The sequence below is a fragment of the Moschus berezovskii genome, chromosome 11, assembly GCF_049115385.1.
Source record: "Moschus berezovskii isolate FMDL1 chromosome 11, NW_MosBer_1.0, whole genome shotgun sequence".
NCBI classification, from domain to species: Eukaryota; Metazoa; Chordata; class Mammalia; order Artiodactyla; family Moschidae; genus Moschus; species Moschus berezovskii.
Genome location: NC_142470.1, coordinates 71,443,697 through 71,468,193, shown reverse-complemented (window position 1 = coordinate 71,468,193; position 24,497 = coordinate 71,443,697). Strand labels below are relative to the sequence as shown.

Here is a 24,497-nt window from a genome sequence, read left to right as displayed (position 1 = left end):
ATAAATTTTTAAGTGACAGCTATCAATCCATAATGGTGAATTCAGGAAAGCCAATGAAATTTGAGATCAGCCCACAAACCTCTTTTGCGTCATTAAAAATAACAGCGTCTAGCTGCACAACTTATTTTATTATTGGTTGGACCACAGATTTTACTTAATATGGCTTTTCTTACATATAGCCTTTTTTTAATTCATTCTATTTTAAAACCTTACGAGTCTGATAGACAAATCTTTTCTAGTTTAGCCAAAGCTAATCAATAATCTATCAACAATTCTTCATTTATTCTACTCATAGGATCATGGTAGATTAGCAAAGAAACATTAAAATTTTTAAATTTAATTAGTGTGACCTACAGAAATAAGTGCTATATACCAAATACATTAAAAATGCCATAATATCTATAAAACTAAAGTCTTATTTTAGATTCATAACAAGTCTTATAAATTTCAAATGATAAATAACCTGAAACACAGTCAATACAATACTTGACAAATTCTAAAATCTTTTTTATCTTTTTATCTCAGTTTTACTGAGGTATAATTGACAAATAAGATTGCAAGATATTTAAAGTATAAAATGTGGTGATTTTATACACATATACATCATGGAAACATTCATCACCTCATATAATTATCTTTTTGAAAGCATTTAAGTTCTACTCTCAGCAAATTTCAATTCCATAATTCAGTGTTGTCAGTTATAGTCACCATGTTAAACATTAAATCCTCAGGCCTTAATCATTGTATAACTTAAAGTTTAATTCTTTGAGTGTTTTGAAGATCAAAGACATCAGAGAATTCCTGCATTACTTTAATATACTAAATACGTTCCCTAAAATTGCTACACCAAAAAATATCATCCAGCTCCAAAGAGAGAAGGAAAAAAACCTGACATCATCACCTTGTTTTTGTTATAGTCTGATTAGTGAAACGATCAAAGGTATATCATAGTGGCTTTTGTTTTAGTCTGTTTTTTTGTTTTTAAGTTCCCAATTTAGCTCTAAGACATGCTGCTGCTGCTGCTGCTGCTAAGTCGCTTCAGTCGTGTGTGACTCTGTGCGACCCTTTAGACAGCAGCCCACGCTATTTTATCACAAAAGAAAGTCATTTGGAACACATCTCCATACAGCCAAAAAAAATAAAAGTAAAGTAGATATACATACTCCTTTTGGAGAGCCATACACAAGGGAGAACTGAATCCAAAGACGAGGCACATCTGGGCATCTGGGCTGTAGCCAGACTGGAGCAACATTTCCAGGCACTCCTCATGCCCTCCAAACACTGCTGAGTACAAAGGACTCACTTTGTTTGGCCCAGTGTCACAAACCCGGTTAGTGAGTGGTATTAACAAGTCCAAGATTCTGCAAATACACAAGTTCAGGAGTATGTTTCTGTATGTACATAATTGTGGACGTTTCTACAGGACATATTTTGAGTCACCCATTGATTGAATTTAAGAAGTCTGTCTGTCTTCAGTGTACTTTCTACATACAATAAATTATTACAAACTACATTACAAGCTATACTCCAAAATGCTTATTACTGTTGCTTAATAAGAAGGCCCTTAAACATATTTGAAACAGAATTAAACAATGTTCCTATAAAAGTAAACAGGTAACATTGTCCTTTTTGATTTGTTTACTAATTGTTTACATTACCACCACTACTCGAGTCCCCAAAATTCAAATTTTATATGAGATGTTTTAGGATCTAATAAATTATTTAAAACTTCATTACACTAAACACAAACTTATATCCAGACAATAAATTATTTTCCTTTGTAAAGTAGCAACCAAAGTTTTATTTTTCTAATTAGTAAGAATTTTTTAGGATGATGAGAGACATGAAATGAACAGTATTTACATCAGGAAGAAATCAGAATTTCTGCTAAAATATTCTCTTCTCAGAAAAGATGAGCTCTTTTATGTGTTATGGCAGATTTATTTAAAAGACTGGTTGCTAACTAGAGAAAGTTCTAAACAAAAATCATTAAAACGTAAGTTCTCAGATTATCTGTAGACTTACCTCCAGCACTCAGCTGAAGAGAAAGGACTATACTATACTATCCTTATACTATACTATAAGGATAATGTAAGCCAGAAATTCTCCTCTTTCTGGGAAAAGAAAGGCAGAGCTACGCCAAAGTATATTTATAACATTCTTTCTCCTTGCCACTTTTCCTTAGGTAAAATAGGACTAAGATAACAATATTTAAGGAGAACCTATTTTACTATGAAGAAAATCATCAGTGACCAACAGAATTCTCAAAATTAAGAACAAATAAGGGAAAATTCTCAAGAGGGTTCTGACATCAATTTAAAGCTCAGAGTATAACTGTAGATTTATGATTAATAAAATATCAAGAGAAAAGAAAAATATCAAATTTTTAAACCTAAGCATTTTGCTAAAATAAAGAACCTGTCGAGTGTCTCTTACATGTAATAAATGTGTTAAAAATTTTTAAGTGAGTTGGAAAAAGTATACTCTTCAGTTCAGTCGCTCAGTCGTGTCCAACTCTTTGAGACCCCATGGATTGCAGCATGCCAGGCCTTCCTGTCCATGACCAAACTTTTCAACAAGGCACAAACAAGATTACAAATATGTTTAAGAAAACAAGAAAATACCATGACACCTAGTGGCATAATAACCCAATTACAGCATCTGCTTTTCTACTATACATATTAAATACTAAAGACAAGACCTAAGACTCTAAAAACTTTAAATATATATTTTAAAAAACTGTTTGGTACCAATCTATATTAAGATAGGCTGCCATATTCTCAAGGAAAAACCAGGTTTAATAATTTCTAAGATTCTTAGGACTCCCAATTTCAGGGAGCTTCAACTTTCTTTCTTATCTCTCTCTCCAAAAATTTCATTTGAATTTCTGGCTAGGAAAGAAGAGTAACAGAGGCAGGATAAAGTACCAAGTTGAATTTGAAATCAGACAAAGAGAAGTCCAGTCAAAGGGTTCAAGACGTGGAGGGCTGCCTAGAACCCACGAAAAAGAACTCCAACAGAGATCACAAATCCAAAACCTTTCTAGGGTCAGGGAGGTAACAAGTAAGTTGAATAAAGTCATCAGATCAGTACCTCAAGATGTCTAGGATAAAACAGGAAAGGAGTGGAAGAGTAGCTTAACAAAGTCAGAGGGAAGACTTAACACCCTGAGAAGGTCTCCCGGGCCACTCTGCCTCACTCTAAGAAAGTGCAAGACTAAGAACTGCAGGGGATGGCATGGGAGACGGATGTGGGGGTGGACCTAATCATTGGGCAAATCAGTAGAGAAGTGAATACCAAGGATTATGCCTGGAGGTAAAGGGTCTGGTCCAGAAGATCTAATTTCTTACTACCTCTGAATTATGAGACCATTATTATTTTTCATTTTTAGCACTTACTTTGTATGGCCCATCTGTGCAGCTGCATGTATAGGTAGCTGCCAATTGTCCTCATTACAGTAAAGATCAGGATCTGCCCCACTGGAGAGCAAAAGCTCCACACATTCTGTGTGGCCCTCTTGAGCAGCAATGAACAAGGGAGTAGCTTTGTCCAAGGCTTGACAATTGACGTTTGCACCTAAAATAAAACATTTAACATATAACCCTCTTTAATGCAAAAATAAAAAAAGATAATCAACAAACAATTCAAAGCAGCTGCCTTAAAAGGGCTTTCATAGCACAACAGATTTTCCTCCTTAATGGATATTGTTGTTGACATATTAATTTTCAATTTCTTATTGACAATCATTTAAATTGTTTTTGCTTTTATGTTAACAAGAAAAAAAAGATTAATATTTTAGAATTCATTTTTAAGCTAAAATATGAATTTTACTCTATGAAGGATTCATTTCATTCCAACCCTTCCTCTAACAAACACTCTGAGGGTCTAATAAGCAATCATTTTTTAAAAAATGCAAATCATCAAATATGGATAACATTTCTGATCATTATTGAAAGAATAAGAAAAAAAAATCTAAATTATGAGACTTTATAGATGCCACTAATTGATTCAGGCAAAGAGTGGTGAAAAAAATTCCAGCACATATGATATACACAGGGGTTATGACTTTAAACTAATGTTGACTATACTCTCTATTACATCCCTTTTCTTCATGACCAGTATGTGATGAACAGAGCCCACAATAAAAGGAAAAAGCTCTATTTAAATGGGCTTCTAAGCTGAATTTTTAAGCATAAATCTAATCAATTATTTAGAAGCATATGTATAAAGATGTGAAAAAGTTTAGTGACCTCAATTTCTGTGAAGGTTTCAAAAATAGCAGACTTCCTCAAACTTTTCTCACTGACAGATAATGTGCTAAGTACGCTAAGTATGTGTGTGTTAATACATGACCATGAAAATTTTTAAATTTCTGGAATACACCTCAGTGGAAAAATCATCATCCTCAAGGGGGAAGACTATTTTTTATTTAAAAGGATGTTTCATAAATACACCTTGAAAAAACAAAAGCCCTGAAATGGGTAAGAACAATGCAAAATACAAATGGTTAAGTCAGAATTCACAGAATGGTCAGAAATTCCAACCAGGTATTCAACACGTCTAGATACATTGAACCTTCTTGACTTGTACAAGGTGGATGCTTCACTTACTGTCAGCATTAGAAAGAAATGAACACTATAGGTGAGGAAAGATTAAGTCAAAAGAGAAATCTACTTAACTTTCTTTTTTAAGCAATGTTTTGTTTTGATTGACAATTTTAACGTATAAGAATAAGGAACCAGTCTTTGAAAAATTTCAGGTAAAAAAGTTGGGGAAATGAGGAAGAATTCACTGAAAGTCATTTTAAAGAGTTAGAAACATGTATATTTACATTATAAATATACCTATATACCTTTTCAATTTGCTGTTCATAACTATTCAGAGAGAAGAAAAAGAAAAAAAAAACAAACAGGTGCTTTGTGTTCCAGGGGACAGGCTCAGCATGAGGAGTCATTAAGCTGCAGTTTAACCTATTTCATTCTAAATATCAGTTACACACTAATAATTGGAACTTTGGGGACTGGAAGTCATAAAACACATCATGACAGTCCATGGGTAGGTACAGCACAGAAGAAGGAAGATGAGAAATCAAAGTTCTAAGTCCGAGTCCCGATTCCACCAGTAAATAGTTTCTATTATATAGATCTTTGGCACGTCACTTAAACAGCTCCGAGTCTGGGATTCCTAATACAACAACAATAAATAATTTTAGGGATTATCTCAACTCTAAAGATTTATAGACCTGATATTTGTAACATATCTTAATTTTACACTTAATGAATGCTTGTTTCTCTTGCTTACTATGTCAACTTAAGTATTTCAAGGTTTATAAGAAAAAAGCAGAAATAAGAAAATATGTGCTCTAAATAAACTTTGTTTTGGTAGTTTATTAAAAGTTCAGATATTATAGAAGATATGTGAAAAGCCTAGGTATTAAAAAAAAAAAATTGTGTGGTGTGGTGGCAAATCTGGTGTCTCTCCCATCTGCTCTTGACTATCCGTGTTTTGTCAGGTTAGCACTGTGCACACAGCAAAGTTGTCAGAAGAATTGAAAAGCCCTTATATAACAAATGCTTCTGGTCACAGAAATGTCACAGAGAGTAATAAGCATGCCACCTCAACACCATCTTCTCTGACAATGCTGAATATGTATTGGTTGTCACTGAAAAACTTTTAAGCAAGTTTACGTTGCTATTTATTAACATAACAGTATACACAGGCTTTGAAATAAACCCATTTAAATATCACACAATTAACCAAAATACACAAGTCAGAGGGTTAATGTACAAAATGGCTACCTAAAAGATTAATTAAGACTATATTAGTCATGTACCCAAGAAACTTGGAACCGTTCAGGTCGCTATAATGAAGGACAGCCCCATCATTCAACTTGCCAGTAAACCTGCTTTAGCAATAGATCATTAAGGTTCTGCTGAGCTAAGTTAGTAGTTGCACACTGTATTATGTTAGTTAACAGAGACTTAGTAACCAGGCTTACAAATTAACTTGTAAGTACTCTTATTGACCACTAACGTAAGACAATAAATTTCAGAACCTGATTTATATTTAGTTAAGAATTACTCTTCCTAGGAAGATAGAGCATTAAACTCATGATCTTAATAGTGCAAAGGCTAACAGATTAGTCTTACCCGATGATATAAGTATGCTCAAGCTTTCTAGCTTGCCATACTGAGCAGCCACAAATAAAGGTGTGATTCCAAAGTCATCCTGGCATTCCTTGTTTGCTCCTTTTTTAAGAAGCAATTTTATGATCTCAGCATTTTCCTAAGGCACAGATTCATATTTTAAATAAGAGAAAACAAAGAAAATAGACGATATCTCTTTTTTTTATTGTTGTGTGTGTATATGCTTTTTATCGTCACTAAAGGAAAACTCCTTTTTAAAAGTTTTTGGGCAATGGGAAGAAAGTGTTAATCATTATTCTGTACCTTAAGCTAGCCCATTAAACATAAACAGATAAAACAATGATCTCTAGGAATTAGAATCCTTATAAAATCCTGCAAAATTAGTTTGCAAGCCCAAGCACTAAGGTATTATCATAGTTTCTAAACAAAGTGCTATAAATATAATAAGCCATTGCTCACTATCAATTTATATATCCCAAATATTCTGATGGTCTCTTAACTCTGCTATCAACATTTGAAAAACATACATAATCCCTGCATTCCAAAGCTGCTAGAACTACTAGAGCAGCAGGCTTATTCAGAATGATCATTACCATTTAGACTGCCTTTCTGTACTGCACTAACCACCATAAATCACAGGCAAGTAGGAAGCAAAGACTGTATAGAACTGTCATTTTAAAAGGGTAAAACACACAATTTACATGGAAATGAAATAATAAATGCAGAGTTTACCTGAAAAGTAGCCTGGTGCAAGGCGTTCCATCCACACATAGAATGGGATCCATTAACATTTGCTCCATATCGAAGCAGCAGCCTTAACACATCTATCTGTCCATTTTCAACAGCTGCAATACAGCAGTTAAAAAAATTATCGTCAGTAAAAAGGCATGTTTGTACGACCGGGCACTTTGGTGATGTTTCCATCATTTATTCAGCCCAGAACTCATAATATTGTGACCATTCCTATCAACAAATCAAAACATATGTGTACTCCTTGTTTAAGTATAAAACATTTATCACAATTATCTCAACCCAAATCCATTAATATATAAACTCTTTTGGGACACACACAAAATTATTTTCAATTGTATCTTAAAAGATATAAAGGAAATGGAAGCAAGAGGCAAACATTTATTCTCTCTGATAATGGAGACAATATGTTTCTATTTTGTTAAAAATGCAACTGGAAGGGGCATGGGATGAACAGGTAAGAAGAAAGAGCATCAGTCTGGACAAAGTCTCAAAAGAATTGAAACGTTGGCTACTATTACCATTTCATCACAAATGACAACAGTAACTGACAAGCAACTGAAAGCAAGTACTGCAAGTCTGTACTTTAGATACTTTTAGCCTAATAAACAACAGGCTATGTTAAAATGATGTTCTTTTATCAACCAATGAAAATTTAGTAGAACCCTGCTTATTTGAACTAAAAAGAGGACTCCAGACAAACTTAGGAGTGTTGTTATAGAGATGCATATTATTTCACTACAGTAAATGAAACGAATGACTCCCAAGTTGCTACTACAATAGATTATTTGAAGGAAGAGTTTGCATGCCTATAGAGACCTAAAGATTATGTGCCCTTTTACTAATTACATTATGCTACTTTTTTCCACATATCTAACTTAATATTAGCACAGGATAGTGTAGGCTAATATCATGCACATATAACACTTTATGAACCTTACCTAAAGAGGATGGACAAAGGTATAATGCTGTTAACTTGATACAACAAACAGTGGGGCTGAACTTTCTATAATATTATCCACCACAAAATTTTGTTAAGAAGGTGGGCAATTCTGGAGGAGTTAATGAAAAAATAGAACGCCAGAAGATAGTTAGACATTAACAAAATAAGTACACACATATACCATTAGCAAATTATGTATACTGTGAAGGCTGTAGGTATTAAGCTATTACACTGATTTTTAGAACTGTAACTGTGAAGAAATATCAGTACCTACAAGAAGAGCAGAGATGTATATAGAAAGCTCTGATCTCTGTGCCTGATGATGGAAAGGAGTTTTGAAAAACAAGATTTTTAATTTCATTTCAAGCATTCAGTTATTCTATATCTTCTACTGTTGTAGGAGGCAGAAAGTTAGAATCAACAAGTCTCAGTCAAAAGTTAAAAAGGCACTAGACATTCGGACAAAGGATCACACTTGAAAAATGGTAATATAGATGAAACAATGGGAAGATAAAATCCTTAAATTTCCCTCATAAGGATAAAGAAGTTCTTTAATCAAGAATTCTCTTATACTGGAAGGTTTCAGATATTCAAACACCTTGGTTGAGATAGTATCACTGAAGTAGTTTAACCTAACTTCTCTTATTTCTAAGTTAATATTCAAGGACATTTTATCAGGCAAAGAATAACAGTTTCTCAAGCTAAGTTATTCTATAATCAATTAAAATCAACCTATTTTGGGGTGGAGGTCAAGATAGAAAAGGAAGTAAATTTGTTTCATATCTAATTCATACATCATTATCAGTGACTGCTGGCAAAAATCACTCTACAGCCAAGACCCTGAGTTGAAGATTATCAGGTTGTCAGTGGTGATATATGAAACAGAGTGAAAATAAGATTGTTTCCATGAATTAGGCTGACCTTCTAAAAATGAAAGTCAAAAAAAAAATTGTTTTTATTATTAAATACAGTACAGAAGTCAGAGAGAAAAATTTTAGTATCATAAATACACTAAGATATCTGATTTCTGCATGTCTAGTGAAAAAATTTCTCAGTGGCAAAGTAGCATTTTTATACCTTTTGCTAATTATTTCAAAACAAAGCAACTGGTTGACTAATGGGTAATAATTAAGAAATAGTGATTTAGAAAAGTGTATTTAGAACTTACACCCTACTGAGACAGGCTGGGACCTGCTACCATGCTTGTACCTGGACAAACATCTCCTCGAGCAACAAAATAGCAAGAAATTGTATGGTATTAAAAATAACTGTATGCATGCATAGATGGAGCAAATTCTGGACAAGAGAGACTAAAAAACCCAAATGCACTTCTGAAGAGCCTAGAGCAAAATGGGGTCGGGGCAAAAGCAGGGTACTGTGTAGGCCCCCTGCACACACCACCACAGAAGACGTTGGCAACCTACCTAAGCCACTCCTCTGGCCCAAACTCTAGTCACACTCCTACCCTCACCCCACATAAGGAACAAGCTCGCCCCCACTCAGGGAATGAGCAACGAAACCTGTTGTTTGTTCTCACTCCCACTGCTATAGCAGGGGCTCCAAGAAAGCCTTGCTTGAATTTCTAGTCTAGCCTCTGATCAATTTCTATTGCTTAAAGAGGCCAAGAACCCTAGCTGGTAACACTGCCATCAAAGCCTCTCCTTTGGAAGAATTGAGTAACTACTTCATCCTTATATAACAAGTTAACAAACTGGAGGGGCAGTGGGAACCATTCTATGACCAAGTGTATTATGCCTCGATAAAAGTTAATTTAAAAAAATACCCAAACTTGAACTTAATATTTGTTCCTCCTTATCATAAGAAAACTACACTTCTTGAGGAGAGAAACTTGGTCCCCTTCCCCTTTTGTGCTCAGGGCCAATCGCAGACAGAAGACAGACAACAAACAAGCACTGATTAGATAAATGAAAAATAAATATCTAAAATAAAATGAGATTTTCTTTTTAAGAATTCATTCCTCTCCAAACAGAACAGGTTTCAGAATTGCATTTCTTGATATGACAATATAAGGGCACTAAACTAGCCATTGTAACAGTAGAAAATAGATAAAGAGCAACTTTTTCTAGTATTAAACTATGGGCAAAAGACTATGACTCCGAAAGAAAGGGAAGGCAATACATGAGGTGAGAACCATGATGACCCCAGCTATCTGCCTGGGGACATTTCTAGATTATGGGGCAGTGAGCTAAAGTCCAGTCATAACAAGAGTAAGGTTGAAGAATACTCCAAGAAGAGGAAACAGCCCAGCAGAGTGCAGCAGTCTGCTGAGCTGATGAAGAGATCAGAGTTTAAGCAGCTGAAATTGGTGGGGCAAAGCCCAAGAGAAAAGAGAACTGTGCAGAGGGGAAGTCCCACTGTGGAAGTTTGCCAAGAATCCTTGCCTGAGGTCTGGATTACACATGTACAAGGAAGATGAATCTTACCAAAGAACTTATAAAAGAGTTAAGAATGGAACAGATAACCAGAAGACAAACAGTGCTGAGGGGCAATGGAACTCCTAGGAGTTCTGGCCCAGTCAGAGTGGTGAAACCACATGGCTTGCTATTTCAATACCTCATTAATACTTTGGGCATCTATCCAAGAAATCCAAAAGGCAGAGCCCTCGGAATGAAGACCACATCTAAGACTAAGGACTATGCTAGACCTTCTCTAACAAAGCCTAAAATAAGCTCTGATCAGGATGGAGGCAGAAGGTGGGAGTTGAGTCCTCCTGGGAGTTACACCTGGGAAATACGATCTCAACAGAGCACAAAACCAAACCTAAACATATTTAAGGTGATAAGCCAGTAAATACTCTATTATTTAAAAAAAGAAAAAACTCATTATTTCTCAGAAGATAACAAAATTCAGGTCTCTATGAAATAGTATCCACAATGTCCAGTATACAAGTCAGAAAGTAGTAAGGAGAAACTAACCCCAAGATGGCCCAGATTCTGGAATTAAGAGATTAACTAAAGCAGCTACTACAAAAATATGTTAATATCTAATGGTATACAGATAGCCTAGAGAGAGAACCTGAGCAAAGGAAAAAAACTTAAAAAAAAAAAAAAGAAGAACCAAATGGAAATTCTAGAACTGAAAAAAGAAATGGATGTGCTTGAAAGATCAGAGATAGTAGAAGAATTGATGATCTTGAAAACATAATATAAATCATCCAATCTAAAGAACTGAGAGAGGAAAAAAAACACTAAAGGAAAACCAACTGTATATCAGGGACCTGTGGACGACATCAAACAGTGCACCATACATTAGCTGGAGTCCCAGAAGGAGAAAAGAATAAGAATCAGGCAGCAAAAAAATATATTTAAAGAAATAATGCCTGAAATCTTCCAAAATTTGATTTTGGAACAAAACAAAAGCCATATTCACTTACAGATCCCAGAAATCAGCAAACCACAGTGTTTTGGAAGTAGTCACTATACTTAAGACTTCACATTATATGTAAATTAAGGATGATTCTATAAACATACTTGACAGCTCTGTGGAAGAATTTAAATGATTATAAAAGGGGGTGCAAACAACAAGCCACTGAAATCAACTTAGCCATAATAATAATATTTTTCCAGGGCTCTTCAGTTCAGTTCAGCTCAGTTGTGTCCGACTCATTGCGACCCCATGGACTGCAGCACACCAGGCCTCCCTGTCCATCACCAACTCCCAGAGTTTACCCAAAACCACATCCATTGAGTCAGTGATGCCATCCAGCCATCTCATCCTCTGTCTTCCCCTTCTCCTGCCTTCAATCTTTCCCAGCATCAGGGTCTTTCCAAATGAGTCAGCTCTTCGCCTCAGGTGGCCAAAGTATTGGAGTTTCAGCTTCAACATCAGTCCTTCCAATGGACATCCAGGACTGGTCTCCTTTAGGATGGACTGGTTGGATCTCCTTGCAGTACAAGGGACTCTCAAGAGTCTTCTCCAGCACCACAGTTCAAAAGCATCAATTCTTCGGCAATCAGCTTTCTTCACAGTCCAACTCTCACATCCATACATGACCAGGGGAAAAACCATAGCCTTGACTAGATGGACCTTGGTTGGCAAAGTAATGTCTCTGCTTTTTAATATGCTATCTACTTTGGTCATAACTTTCCTTCCAAGGAGTAAGCGTCTTTTAATTTCATGGCTGCAATCAGCATCTGCAGTGATTTGGGAGCCCAAAAAATAAAGTCTGACACTGTTTCCACTGTTTCCCCATCTATTTCCCTTGAAGTGATGGGACCAGATGCCATGATCTTAGTTTTCTGAATGTTGAGCTTTAAGCCAACTTTTTCACTCTCCTCTTTCACTTTCATCAAGAGGCACTTTAGTTCTTCTGCACTTTCTGGCATAAGGGTGGTATCATCTGCATATCTGAGGTTATTGATATTTCTCCCGGCAATCTTGATTCCAGCTTGTGCTTCTTCCAGCCCAGCGTTTCTCATGATGTACTCTGCATATAAGTTAAATAAGCAGGGTGACAATATACAGCCTTGATGTACTCCTTTTCCTCTTTGGAACCAGTCTGTTGTTCCATGTCCAGTTCCAACTGCTGCTTCCAGACCTGCATACAGGTTTCTCAAGAGGCAGGTCAGGTGGTCTGGTATTCCCATCTTTTTCAGAAATTTCCACAGTTTATTGTGATCCACACAGTCAAAGGCTTTGGCATAGTCAATGAAGCAGAAATAGATGTTTTACTGGAACTCTCACTTTTTCGATGATCCAACGGATGTTGGAAATTTGATCTCTCGTTCCTCTGCCTTTTCTAAAACTAGCTTGAACTTCTGGAAGTTCATGGGTCACTTATTGCTGAAGCCTGGCTTGGAGAATTTTGAGCATTACTTTACTAGCACGTGAGATGAATGCAACTGTGCAGTAGTTTGAGCATTCTTTGGCATTGCCTTTCTTTGGGATTGGAATGAAAACTGACCTTTTCCAGTCCAGGGCTCTTATTTGCATTCAAAAGAAAACTGACCATTTTACCATGTCCTTTAAGACTCTGCAATAGTAAATAATTAATCCAATCATTCAACAGTGCCAAAGACAGTACTAAGCACGAGAGGCATAGAAAGCAACCAACCTAGAAAGTAGTTGCCTTCATGGAACTTCTAGTCTAGTGGGACTAATAATAAGTAAGCACACTGATAAAATAAGTTCTGACAAATGTAACTGTGAAATTACTTTTTGTGGGGGAAAAAAGTGAAACTAAGCAGGTAAAGTAACAGGCAATAACTGAGTTTGAGAATGCTATGGTCTGATCTCGGAAGCTAAGCAGGGTCGGACCTGGTTAGTACTTGGCTGGGAGAATGCCACAGTAGAAAATGGGAAAGACATCATCTCTTTGAAACAGAAACTTCTGAACAGAGAAATGAGAGACAAGAAGCAGGAAGCATGCAAAAAAATGGAAGACGAGTACTCCAAACAGGAAATAGGAAGTGTAAAGGCAGTGACGGAGAAGGCAATGGCAAGCCACTCCAGTACTATTGCCTAGAAAATCCCATGGATGGAGGAGCCTGGTAGACTGCAGTCCGTGGAGTCGCTAAAGGTCGGACACGACTGAGCGACTTCACTTTCACTTTTCACTTTCACACACTGGAGAAGGAAATGGCAACCCACTCCAGTGTTCTTGCCTGGAGAATCCCAGGGACGGGGGAGCCTGGTGGGCTTCCGTCTATGGGGTCACACAGAGTCAGACACGACTGAAGTGACTTAGCAGCAGCAGCAGCAAAGGCAGTGAGGTAGAAGAGCTGAGTATGTGTAAGGAATAATAAGATGGTCAAGACAGGAAATAAAGCAACAAAGGTAGAAAGAAGTCAAATTTTGTAAGCCTTGACAAAAAGTTAGGTGTTTTTGCTTTTTTTTAAAGGAAAAATGAATTTGAAGCAACTTCGAGGAGCACAGCTCATCATCTGCTTGTTCAGAACATAAATCTTGAGGAGGTGAGTAATCTGCCCAATGTCACAGAGCTAATGCCTATCAGACTGGAGACCAGGCTTCCCAGCTATTAGTTAGGACTCCCTCAACTACTCCCAGTAATATTAAAAAGAACAGGAGTAAGCAAACTTTCTGTAAAGAGCCAGAAAACACAGACAGTCCCCAACTTAAGATGGTTCAACAATGATTTTTTGACTTTATGATGATGCAAAAGGGAGACACATTCAGAAGAAACTGCACTTTGAATTTTGATATCTTCCTGGGCTAGCAACATGTGGTATGACCATCTCTCACAACACTGGACAGTGGCAGTAAGCTGCAGCTCCCCATCAGCCAGCCACAAAATCATGAGGATAAACAAATGACATACAACCATTCTGTTTTTCACTTTCATTATAGTTTCAACAAATCACATGAGGTATTTAACACTTTATTATAACACAAGTTTTGCGTAAGATGTTTTGTGCCTAATGTAAGGCACAATGTAGGCTAATTAATGTGTTATGAGCACATTTAAGGAAGGCTAGACTCGGTGATGATGTCCGGTAGGCTAGATGTATTAAGTGGATTTTTAACTTACAACATTTTCAGCTTACAGTGGGTTTACTGGGATGTAACCCTTTCCTAAGTTGAGGAAGATCTGAACTCTATTACATCTAGCTTCTCTGGTTCAACATTTATAAGATTTGTCAAAATTATTGCCTCCAGTTGCCAATCACTCCTTTTTGTTGCTGTATACCATTTCATTGTGTAAACAGAACACAATTTATTTACCCGTTCTATTGCTGGTAGATGCTATTTGGATAGCTTTCTGTCTGGGGCTGTTAAAGAGTGTGCAACAATAAGAATATTCTAGTACATGTCACTTTTAGTGAACACTGATACACATTTCTTTTGGATATATTCCTAAGGACGGAATTGTTGGGACAGAAGATATGTACATATTTAGCTTTAGTAAATTCTTCCAAACAGTTTCTCAAAGTGTCTAAAACAAATTCACACTCCCACCAGCAATCTACCTTCTAGCTGCTCCACATCCTCATAAACACTCAGCATTTTCAATCTTTTCTGTTTTAGCCATTCTGGTAGATGTGTAAAGTTTACTCTTACGTTAAGCATCAGTTACCTCAAATTCTCTTTGAAAGTAGTCAAGATATGAATAAATAAACTATAACACTGTCTTTGTTCTGAGTTCCTTTGGGACTCATTAACTTGGGTACAAGTCATGTTAATTGTAAACTAAGATTTCAAATCCTTACATTGGGGTTACAAAAGAAACAAGTTGATAACAGTTATAACTGGCTGACGGTACACAGGAAGGAGTTCACTATATTACGTTCTCTTTTCAAATACATTTTAAATGCTTTACAATAGAAGTTTTAGTATTTTTCACCAGCTCAAGGCCCCACCTACATAATATGGAAACTGCACTACCTAACAAATTCTACCCTAACAAAGACTTCTGGTCTCCTAAACCTGTCATCTGCTCTGAGACACCTTCCTGGTGGTTCACAATTGTAAAGGCCATTTGAAGTTTATAACTGGCACACTGCCAATGAGAATGTCATCCAGGCCATAGGCTTATCTCCCAATTCTGAATATGCAAGGTGCCGAAGTACTGCTGGTTTCCTTGCAGTCCCACTGTATAGGCAACATTCTATATATTTGAGCACCCATGGAGAAGACGCCCTGTACCCTAAACTTCAACATGTTCTGTCCCTAAGCCTCCTACAGAGTAGGGCCACTAATAACCCTGTGCCTCTCAGGGCCACTCACAGAAACAGATCCTTCATCTTCTGCCTTCAGCTCCTCTCACTACAGGGCTCAAATATGAATTCCAGGCTGTTCTTCAATATCCATGTCTCCCAAAAGTCCCCCTATCTCCCAGTCACGCAAATAAAAATCCCCACCTGAAAACCATTAATTTTACCCCCGAATTTGCTGTCTAATGGTTCATGCTCACACAAATGCTCAGATGTCTCAAACATATCTGAATTATAATTTAGGATCATAATGGTGTCCTAACTCTAATGGAAAGAACACAGACTGTGTAGTCAGGCACTCTGTCCAGCTATGAGCAAGCTATTACCTCATTCACACTTCTAGAATAGGAATAATCTACTTACCTATGGGTTTTTATTTTGCCTAATAATTAATATAAGTAAATATAGTAAGTGCTCAATAAATGTTCCTTCTTTCCCTCCCTCAGTTCCCTTACCCCCTTCCTTATAAACTACTCGTCAACTTCTCTTCCTAACAAACTCTACAAATAGGATACTCAGAAGGTTATTAGCTTTTCAATCATGAAGAATTAGGCCAAAATTAAAATTACCTCAATTATACAGACCTCTGATTAAACTTCTCTTACTGGTCACCATCACTCCATGTACCTAAGGTCAGTCTGTCCCCTTTGCAGAATCAATCCTTCTGACCAACAACCCAATTAACTGCAACAAACATCACCAGCACAAGAACTTCATATTCAGGTTCCCTTCAAAATGAGAGTGCAGATTCTCAGGTTTCCCCAATTTACTGTCCAAATTATTTCCTCCATGATAATCACCCACAAATCAGCTTAATTAGTTTAATAAATGCTTATGTTTAACTTTCCTCCTCCACAGTCATAAAACTGTTCTGTCTTACAAACATATACACTATTTCCCATTCAAAAAAGGAATTCAAAGCCCATAATCCTCTTTCTTTCCATGGTTACCTCCTCTATGAACAGTCATTCACTTGCCCAATTTTTCTCTCTTCCAAAAAACAGAACTGGGTCTACAGATAGGCAGATGCTTACTAACACAGAACCTTTATGCTTTTTTTTTGTCCTTCCACTTCCTGTCAAAGTTTTCACAGAGTTGGACTGTGAAGAAGGCTGATAGCCGAAGAATTGATGCTTTTGAACTGTGGAGCTGGAGAAGACTCTTGAGAGTCCCTTGGACTGCAAGGAGATCCAACCAGTCCATTCTAAAGGAGATCAGTCCTGGGTGTTCATTGGAAGGACTGGTGCTAAAGCTGAAACTCCAATACACTCACTGGAAAAGACTCTGATGCTGGGAAGGATTGGGGGTGGGAGGAGACGGGGACGACAGAGAATGAGATGGCTGGATGGCATCACCAACTCGATGGACATGAGTTTGAGTGCACTCCGGGAGTTGGTGATGGACAGGGAGGCCTGGTGTGCTGATTCATGGGGTCGCAAAGAGTCAGACACGACTGAGCGACTGAACTGAACTGAACTGAAAGACACTTCCTTAGATGGTTTGGAGCATAAGTCTGATAATCACCTAATCAACTAATAATGAGGGAAATTCAGTTGCAATTTCTACCATCCCACTGATAAGCAAAACTGACAGGGTAAGTTGGTGTTTTCTTTGTTCCTTCACCTCTCTACATGGGACCCACCTAGTACTACATGCTATATGGCAAAGAGGACCAACATTTCAAAGACAGAAGAGGACTATAGCTCATTTAAGGATGTACAAAGAGCTGCACTCTTCAACGCAGAAGCCAGCAGCCATAGGTGGCTACTTAAGTCTGACTAATTAATTAAAATTAAATGAAAATTTGAATACCTCAATCAAACTAGCCTCAATAAAAGTGTTCAAGATCCATACTAGGCTAGTGACTGGACAGTAAAAATTTAGGACACTTTCAAGTTCCACCGGACAGCTTTGGTCTAGAGTTTAGAATTTAACTGAATTGGAATTTAACCCAGAATACTAGGCATATCTACCTCCAAGATACATGCCTGGCAATGAGGACAGGGAGCCAGGCCATTGGTTGTGGTTCGTATGGTTTGAGACAGGTGTTCAAGGAGAGAAAGGAAATGAGTAATTCTGGAACCTGGAAAAGTACTGTGGATTCTCAAAGAGAAAAAGAAAGTACAACCATAGTATCTGATATTACACTGGCATCCAACAGGGACCAGAGTTCGAAGATAAAGAATAAAGATGAAATAAAACATCTTATTTCGAAGACAGAGCTCAGAGTGCCTGGTGTACACAGAGAGAGGGGAGAAAGGCTTTCCTGTCTTCAATCCAAACAGATTTTGTCTATAAGACTCTAGCTGAGACAGCAGAAAAGAAAAACCAGAAGCTCTGAGGACAGGGACACTGCTCCTGCCACAACAGGTCAGACTACTGTGCTGAATAAACCTGCACAAACTGAAATCTAATAAAGCAAAAATGATATAAGAACATCATTTCCTGCAATAATTTCTAGGGAGACATTTATACTGTTGAAGAAACACAGTTTTTCCATTTCCTGTATTTAAGAGAGAAGAAGTAGTAATCTGAGATATCATAACCTGAATATCAAATATTGTTGAAAAGAAGAAAGTAAGGAAATGGAAGCAGCCACACATAAAACTTCTAACCAAAACCAAAACTCAATTGAGGCATGGAGCACACTGAGTGCAGTCACAAGGCCCACACAAAGATTTCACGAACACATGGACTCAAAACAGGATTCTCATCTGGGAGAAACAGGATAAGAAATAAAGAGCCACACAAAATGTAAGTAATAAATCTAGGAATAAGAAACTCAAACTAAAAATAGTAAGCAATGATCATTATTTAATGCAGCATTCATTAAAGAATAAATTTCTAAAGGAAGGACTTTTAAAAATGTGATTATCCTACTGAATGCTCTTTTGGAAAAATGCCTAAAGTGACACTGTGTTCTACGGAACTCTTGTAGACAAGTTCTGAACCAAACACAAAAATTGTAGTGAGTTGAGTTTTACATCTATAAGCTAGAAATATACTTTTTCATCTTGAGGCTTATATTTTAACCACAATTCTACTGAGAAATACCAAGAGGCTGTATAGAACAGTTTAACCACAGGCTGGCCATCTCCTCCATTTATAGCAACAGGTTGGTGATTTTTGAGGGGTCTCAGAGATTACCTATATATTAGTACATTTGATTTATACACGAATTTTTAACAGAATCTACACTCTAAAGTTCTGCATCTATTCTCCATTATGCCTTCATTTTTCTATACAATTCAACAATAAAATAATTTCCATTGCTTATCCAAATTGAGTAAACCTTTTCCCTATCTCTTTCAACAAAGCAAAAAAGAATATTTGCAACAATTTTATCTACTGTGTATTTCTCTGGTCCTGTGGTTACACTGACATCTGGTGGCACTAGAAAAGAATCTAGACAGCAATGAAAAATAAATTTTTTTCTACTGTTGTGAATTCATCCTATGAATTCTATGACCTCAGATTTTATGTTTTTCTAAGATTACCTATTCCTCGGACAGCAAAGTACTATACTAACTCCACTGATGGCACATGTTAGTTTCAAACTTTCACTTTAATGAAGTGACTGGCAAAGATGGAAAATTATTTCAAAAATGTCACTGCGTAAGCTGAACTACCCACAGGTATTTGTTTCATAATTAAATTTTATAATCAGAATGGGATAACCAACAAAACCTTATTGTATAGCATATGGAACTCTGCTAAATGTTATATGCCAGCCTGGATGGGGGTGGGGGTTTAAGGGAGAATGGATACATGTATTCGTATGGCTGAGTCCCCTCACCGTTCACGAAACTATCACAACATTGTTAATTGGCTATACGCCAATACAAAATATTTGCAGAGTTAAAAAAAAAATTAAATTCAAACAAAAAAAATAAAGTTGGAGAAGGAAAAAAAATAAATTTTAGAATAGTTATAAAGTAAGACATTCCCATTAAAGATATATACATAGTTTTAAGCACTTTCCCTATATATTCAAATACATTTCTATACTGTGTCTTGGACATGAAACTTTAGTCTGAGAAGTGAAAGGGAAAGTCGCTCAGTCCGACTTCTTTGCGACCCCATGGACTATAGTCCATGGAATGCTCCAGGCCAGAATACTGGAGTGGGTAGCGTTTCCCTTCTCCAGGGGGTCTTCCCAACCCAGGGACTGAAATGAACCGAGGTCTCCCGCATTGCAGGCGGATTCTTTACCAGCTGAGCCACCAGGGAAGCCCATTAATCTCTTACTGGGCCTAATTTAAGTTAAATTTTATCATAGGTATACATTTATAGGAAAAAACAGTACACACATGGTTTGGTATAATCTGAGGTTTCCAGCATCCACTGGTGATCTTGGAACAACATATGTTCCACAGATAAGGGTGAACTACTAAACTGACATAAAATTAAAAAACAAACAAAACTAACCCAGGGTTCAAACCCAGGTCTCCCACACTGCAGGCGGATTCTTTACCAGCTGAGCCACAAGAGAAACCAATCTTTAGTCTAAAATGTAGTAGTTCATTGCTTAGAAATTTTTTTTCTAAAGTTATAATCAAAAGTTCACTTCTTATAAAGGACCTGGTGTCTCCCAATAACTAACAATCTTAAAAATGTATACTGATGGGAAAAACCATGACCTCGCGGACAAAGTTTATTATGTTAGGCATATATTAATAACAAAGCTTATGAAAAGTACCCCAATCTAATTCTATGATATGTCTCTATTTCTGATACAGAGAAGTCAAATGGGCAATTAGACAACAGAGACCATATCCAAAAAAGCACATCTTTCAATCACATGGAAATCTTTCAGTTCAGTTCAGTTCAGTTCAGTTGCTCAGTCGTGTCCGACTCTCCGCGACCCCATGAATCACAGCACGCCAGGCCTCCCTGTCCATCACCAACTCCCAGAGCTCACTCAAACTCATGTCCACAGAGTCGGTGATGCCATCCAGCCATCTCATTCTCGGTCGTCCCCTTCTTCTCCCGCCCCCAACCTTTCCCAGCATCAGAGTCTTCTCCAGTGAGTCAACTCGTCGCATGAGGTGGCCAAAGTATTGCAGTTTCAGCTTCAGCATCAGTCCCTCCAATGAACACCCAGGATTGATCTCCTTTAGGATGGACTGGTTGGATCTCCTTGCGGTACAAGGGACTCTCAAGAGTCTTCTCCAACACCACAGTTCAAAAGCATCAATTCTTCGGCAATCAGCTTTCTTCACAGTCCAACTCTCACATCCATACATGACCACGGGAAAAACGATAGCCTTGACTAGACGGACCTTTGTTGGCAAAGTAATGTCTCTGCTTTTTAATATATTATCAAGGTTGGTCATAACTTTCCTTCCAAGGAGTAAGCATCTTTTAGGAGACAAAAAACTAATATTCCACGATTTTATTATTTCTCCATGTCTCCCCACCACAGAGCTGAGAGAAACATTTAATTTATAGCACATCTTTAAATTTACATATTCATCCAGAATTATAACAGTGAATACTGCAACCCTTTATAATTATCCAATTCATGTTCTTAAAATTCTCATAAACAGTATCCTCCTTACAGGAGCCACCTCTACATGATCTCCACAGTATGGATTAGAGAAATAAATCACTACACTGAGGAGTCCCTAGCAAAGAAAAAGTATATGGCAAAACATCCCTCACCCCGAGGACTCCTAATTATAGAGAAGCAACACTTTTATTTCAGCCATGCTAACCAGTGATGGTCACTGCACACTTGGCCAGTGGCAATAATCATCATAAATAAAGGAACGACTGAATTAACTATGTAATGATTCCAGCTGACAGCCACACATCCATACTGTACAGCAGTGCTACTCAACACTGTTCACAGCCTGTTGATCTACCAACTCTTATCAGTCCTCAACAAAATGAGAAATTTACCTGAATGTAAATCAATTATGTCCTTAAAGCACACTGTTAAGTTCAGCTGACATTTTTCTTGAAAGAAAACTATTTTGATGAAGGAAGTTGTACAAATGTATTTCACCGATCTACATTATAGCTCAAGCCCCTTATCAACACACTGACATTTTTGAATAGCACTGCTCTATGGTATCTAAAGAGAATAGAGATTGCATTGTATGAGCAGGATGGGGTGAGGAATGGCTCATTTAAGTCTATTTCTAACATGCACTAGAATATTAAACTATACAAAATACTGACATCAAGAATTTTTGCCTTACTTTAAAAGTATGGACTTCCAATTTTAAAATTGTGGATAAAGTAGTTCCCCTTACTCTTCATAGAAAGCTATAAGAGCAATTAATCCAAAGTGAGCAAACAAAATAAGAAATAAAAACACATTCTGCGTTTTTAGCAAAACTACAAATCCCACTAAAACTTCAGATCAAAAATAGGTAGGAGCTTTCAAAACAGAGGTTAATCGCGGGTACTTGTGGGAAGAAGGGGAGAAAGTGTCAACTGCACATCTCACAAGCAGCCAGAAAAGTAAACTGCTCAGAGGTGGGACAGAGGCTCCCTCTGAGGGGCAAAATATAAATGTCCAGCAGAGGGATAAGATTCATGAACTGGAAGGAAGAATACCTATGCACAGAGTAGAAATCTCAAAGTCAGAAGACCTCGGTCTAAATAAGAAATCACACAAACATGATACATTTGCAGGAATAGTCAATCTGGGCTAGCACAGAAGTGAAGCTACCTTGTAAAAACCCCACAGCTGCCTATACCAACTAAACAGTGAAAGATAATGGCTAAATGAATTCACTCATTGGACACATTCAGTTCAGTTCACTTCATTTCAGTCACTCAGTCATGTCCAACTCTTTACGACCCCATGGACTGCAGCACACCAGGCCTCCCTGTCCATCACCAACTCCCAGAGTTCACCCAAACTCATGTCCATTGAGTCAGTGATGCCATTTCACCATCTCATATTCTGTCGTCCCATTGTCCACCCGCCTTCAGTCTTTCCCAGCATCAGGGTCCTTTCAAATGAGCAAGCTCTTCACATCAGGTGGCGAAAATATTGGAATTTCAGCTTCAGCATAAGTCCTTGCAATAAATATTTAGGACTGATTTCCTTTAGGAAGGACTGGTGCAGTCTAAGGGACTCTCAAGAGTGCAGTCTAAGGGACTCTCAAGAGTCTTCTCCAACACCACAGTTCAAAAGCATCAATTCTTCAGCACTTAGCTTTCTCCAACTCTCACATGCATACATGACCACTGGAAAAACCATACCTCCGATTAGATGGGCCTTTGTTGGTAAAGTAATGTCTCTGCTTTTTAATATGCTGTCTAGGTTGGTCATAACTTTCCTTCCAAGCAGTGAGCATCTTTTAATTTCATGCCTGGAGTCACCATCTGCAGTGATTTTGGAGCCCCAAAAAATAAAGTCTGTCTTTGCTTCCACTGTTTTCCCATCTATTTGCCATGAAGTGATGGGACCAGATGCCATTATCTTAGTTTTCTGAATGTTGAGTTTTAAGCCAACTTTTCATTCTCCAACTTCACTTTCATCAAGAGGCTCTTTAGTTCTTTGTGGGTGGTGTCATCTACATATCTGAGGTTATTGATATTTCTCCCAGGATTCTTGATTCCAGCTTGTGCTTCATCTAGCCCAGCATTTCTCATGATGTACTCTGCATATAAGTTAAGTAAGCAGGGTGACAATATACAGCCTTGACGTACTCCTTGCCCAATTCAGAACTAGTCTGTTGTTCCATGTCTGGTTCTAAATGTTGCTTCCTGACCTGCATACAGGTTTCTCAAGAGTCAGGTCAGGTGGTCTGGTATTCCTATCTCTTTCAGAATTTTCCACAGTTTGTCATGATCCACATAGTCAAAGGCATTGGCATAGTCAATGAAGCAGAAACAGATGTTTTTCTGGAACTCTCTACTTTTTCGATGAGTCAGTGGATGTTGGCAATATGATCTCTGGTTCCTCTGCCTTTTCTAAAACAACCATGATGCTTTTGGGAAATCAATGAGGGAAGTAGGAGAAAGGGACAAAAGAGGATGAGAAGGATGGATGGTATCATTGACTCAATGGAGGAGATAGTGAAGGACAGGAAAGTCTGGTGTGCTCCAGTCCATGGGATCACAAAGAGTAAAACCTGACTGAGGAATTGAACAACAAATGAATTCACACCCAAAAACCATGTTGCTGCTGCTGTAAGTCACATCAGTTGTGTCCGACTCTGTGCGACCCCACAGACAGCAGCCCACCAGGCTCCCCTGTCCCTGGGATTCTCCAGGCAAAAACACTGGAGTGGGTTGCCATTTCCTTCTCGAATGCATGAAAGTGAAAAGTGAAAGTGAAGTCGCTCAGTTGTGTCTGATTCTTAGTGACCCCATGGACTGCAGCCTACCAGGCTCCTCCATCCATGGGATTTTCCAGGCAAGAATACTGGACTGGGTCGCCAGTGCCTTCTCCGAAAACCATGAGTCAAAAGGAAAATTAGCCCGTGTGGAATGTGGCTCAATCTCTGTCCTATTGAAAAGCTCCTGAAACAAAGGTGAAACCTGAGCAAAAGCTCACATTTCCAGATAAGTTATCACAAAGGAACAAGAACACATCTATTAAAGACACCAAAATGGGGGAGGAAAGTTATGGGAAAAACTATTGGTACACCAAAACAACAACAAAAACACTAAACTCTTATTATAAAAATACTGCCACAAAATGAATGAAAACTGTGGTTAAACCTTTTGCTGTAAATTTTAAGAGGAAAATAATGAAGCTGGTGTAAAAAGGCACATTGGAGATCAGTAGAGAAATAACTCCAGAAAGAAGAAGAGATGGAGCCAAAGCAAAAACAACACAAAGTTGTGGACGGGACTGGTGATAGAAGCAAGGTTTGATGCTGTAAAGAACAATATTGCATAGGAACCTGGAATGTTAGGTCCATGAATCAAGGCAAATTGGAAGTGGTCAAACAGGAGATGGCAAGAGTGAATGGTGAAATTTTAGGAATCAGTGAACTA

The 24,497-nt window shown here is 37.6% G+C and overlaps 1 protein-coding gene across 2 annotated transcripts in view; it reads right to left on the bottom strand.

Annotated features, from left to right (window-relative positions):
- Nucleotides 1-24,497, bottom strand: part of ASB3 (ankyrin repeat and SOCS box containing 3) — a 114,858-nt gene that overhangs the window by 36,538 nt on the left and 53,823 nt on the right. For both annotated transcript variants that reach the window (XM_088841482.1, XM_088841481.1), the window contains exons 4-7: nt 6,879-6,991; nt 6,150-6,285; nt 3,399-3,576; nt 1,164-1,361 (exon numbers count right to left, since the gene is read on the bottom strand). In XM_088841482.1, coding sequence (XP_088697608.1) covers nt 1,164-1,361; nt 3,399-3,576; nt 6,150-6,285; nt 6,879-6,991 — 625 coding nt within the window. The remainder of the gene's footprint in view (nt 1-1,163; nt 1,362-3,398; nt 3,577-6,149; nt 6,286-6,878; nt 6,992-24,497) is intronic.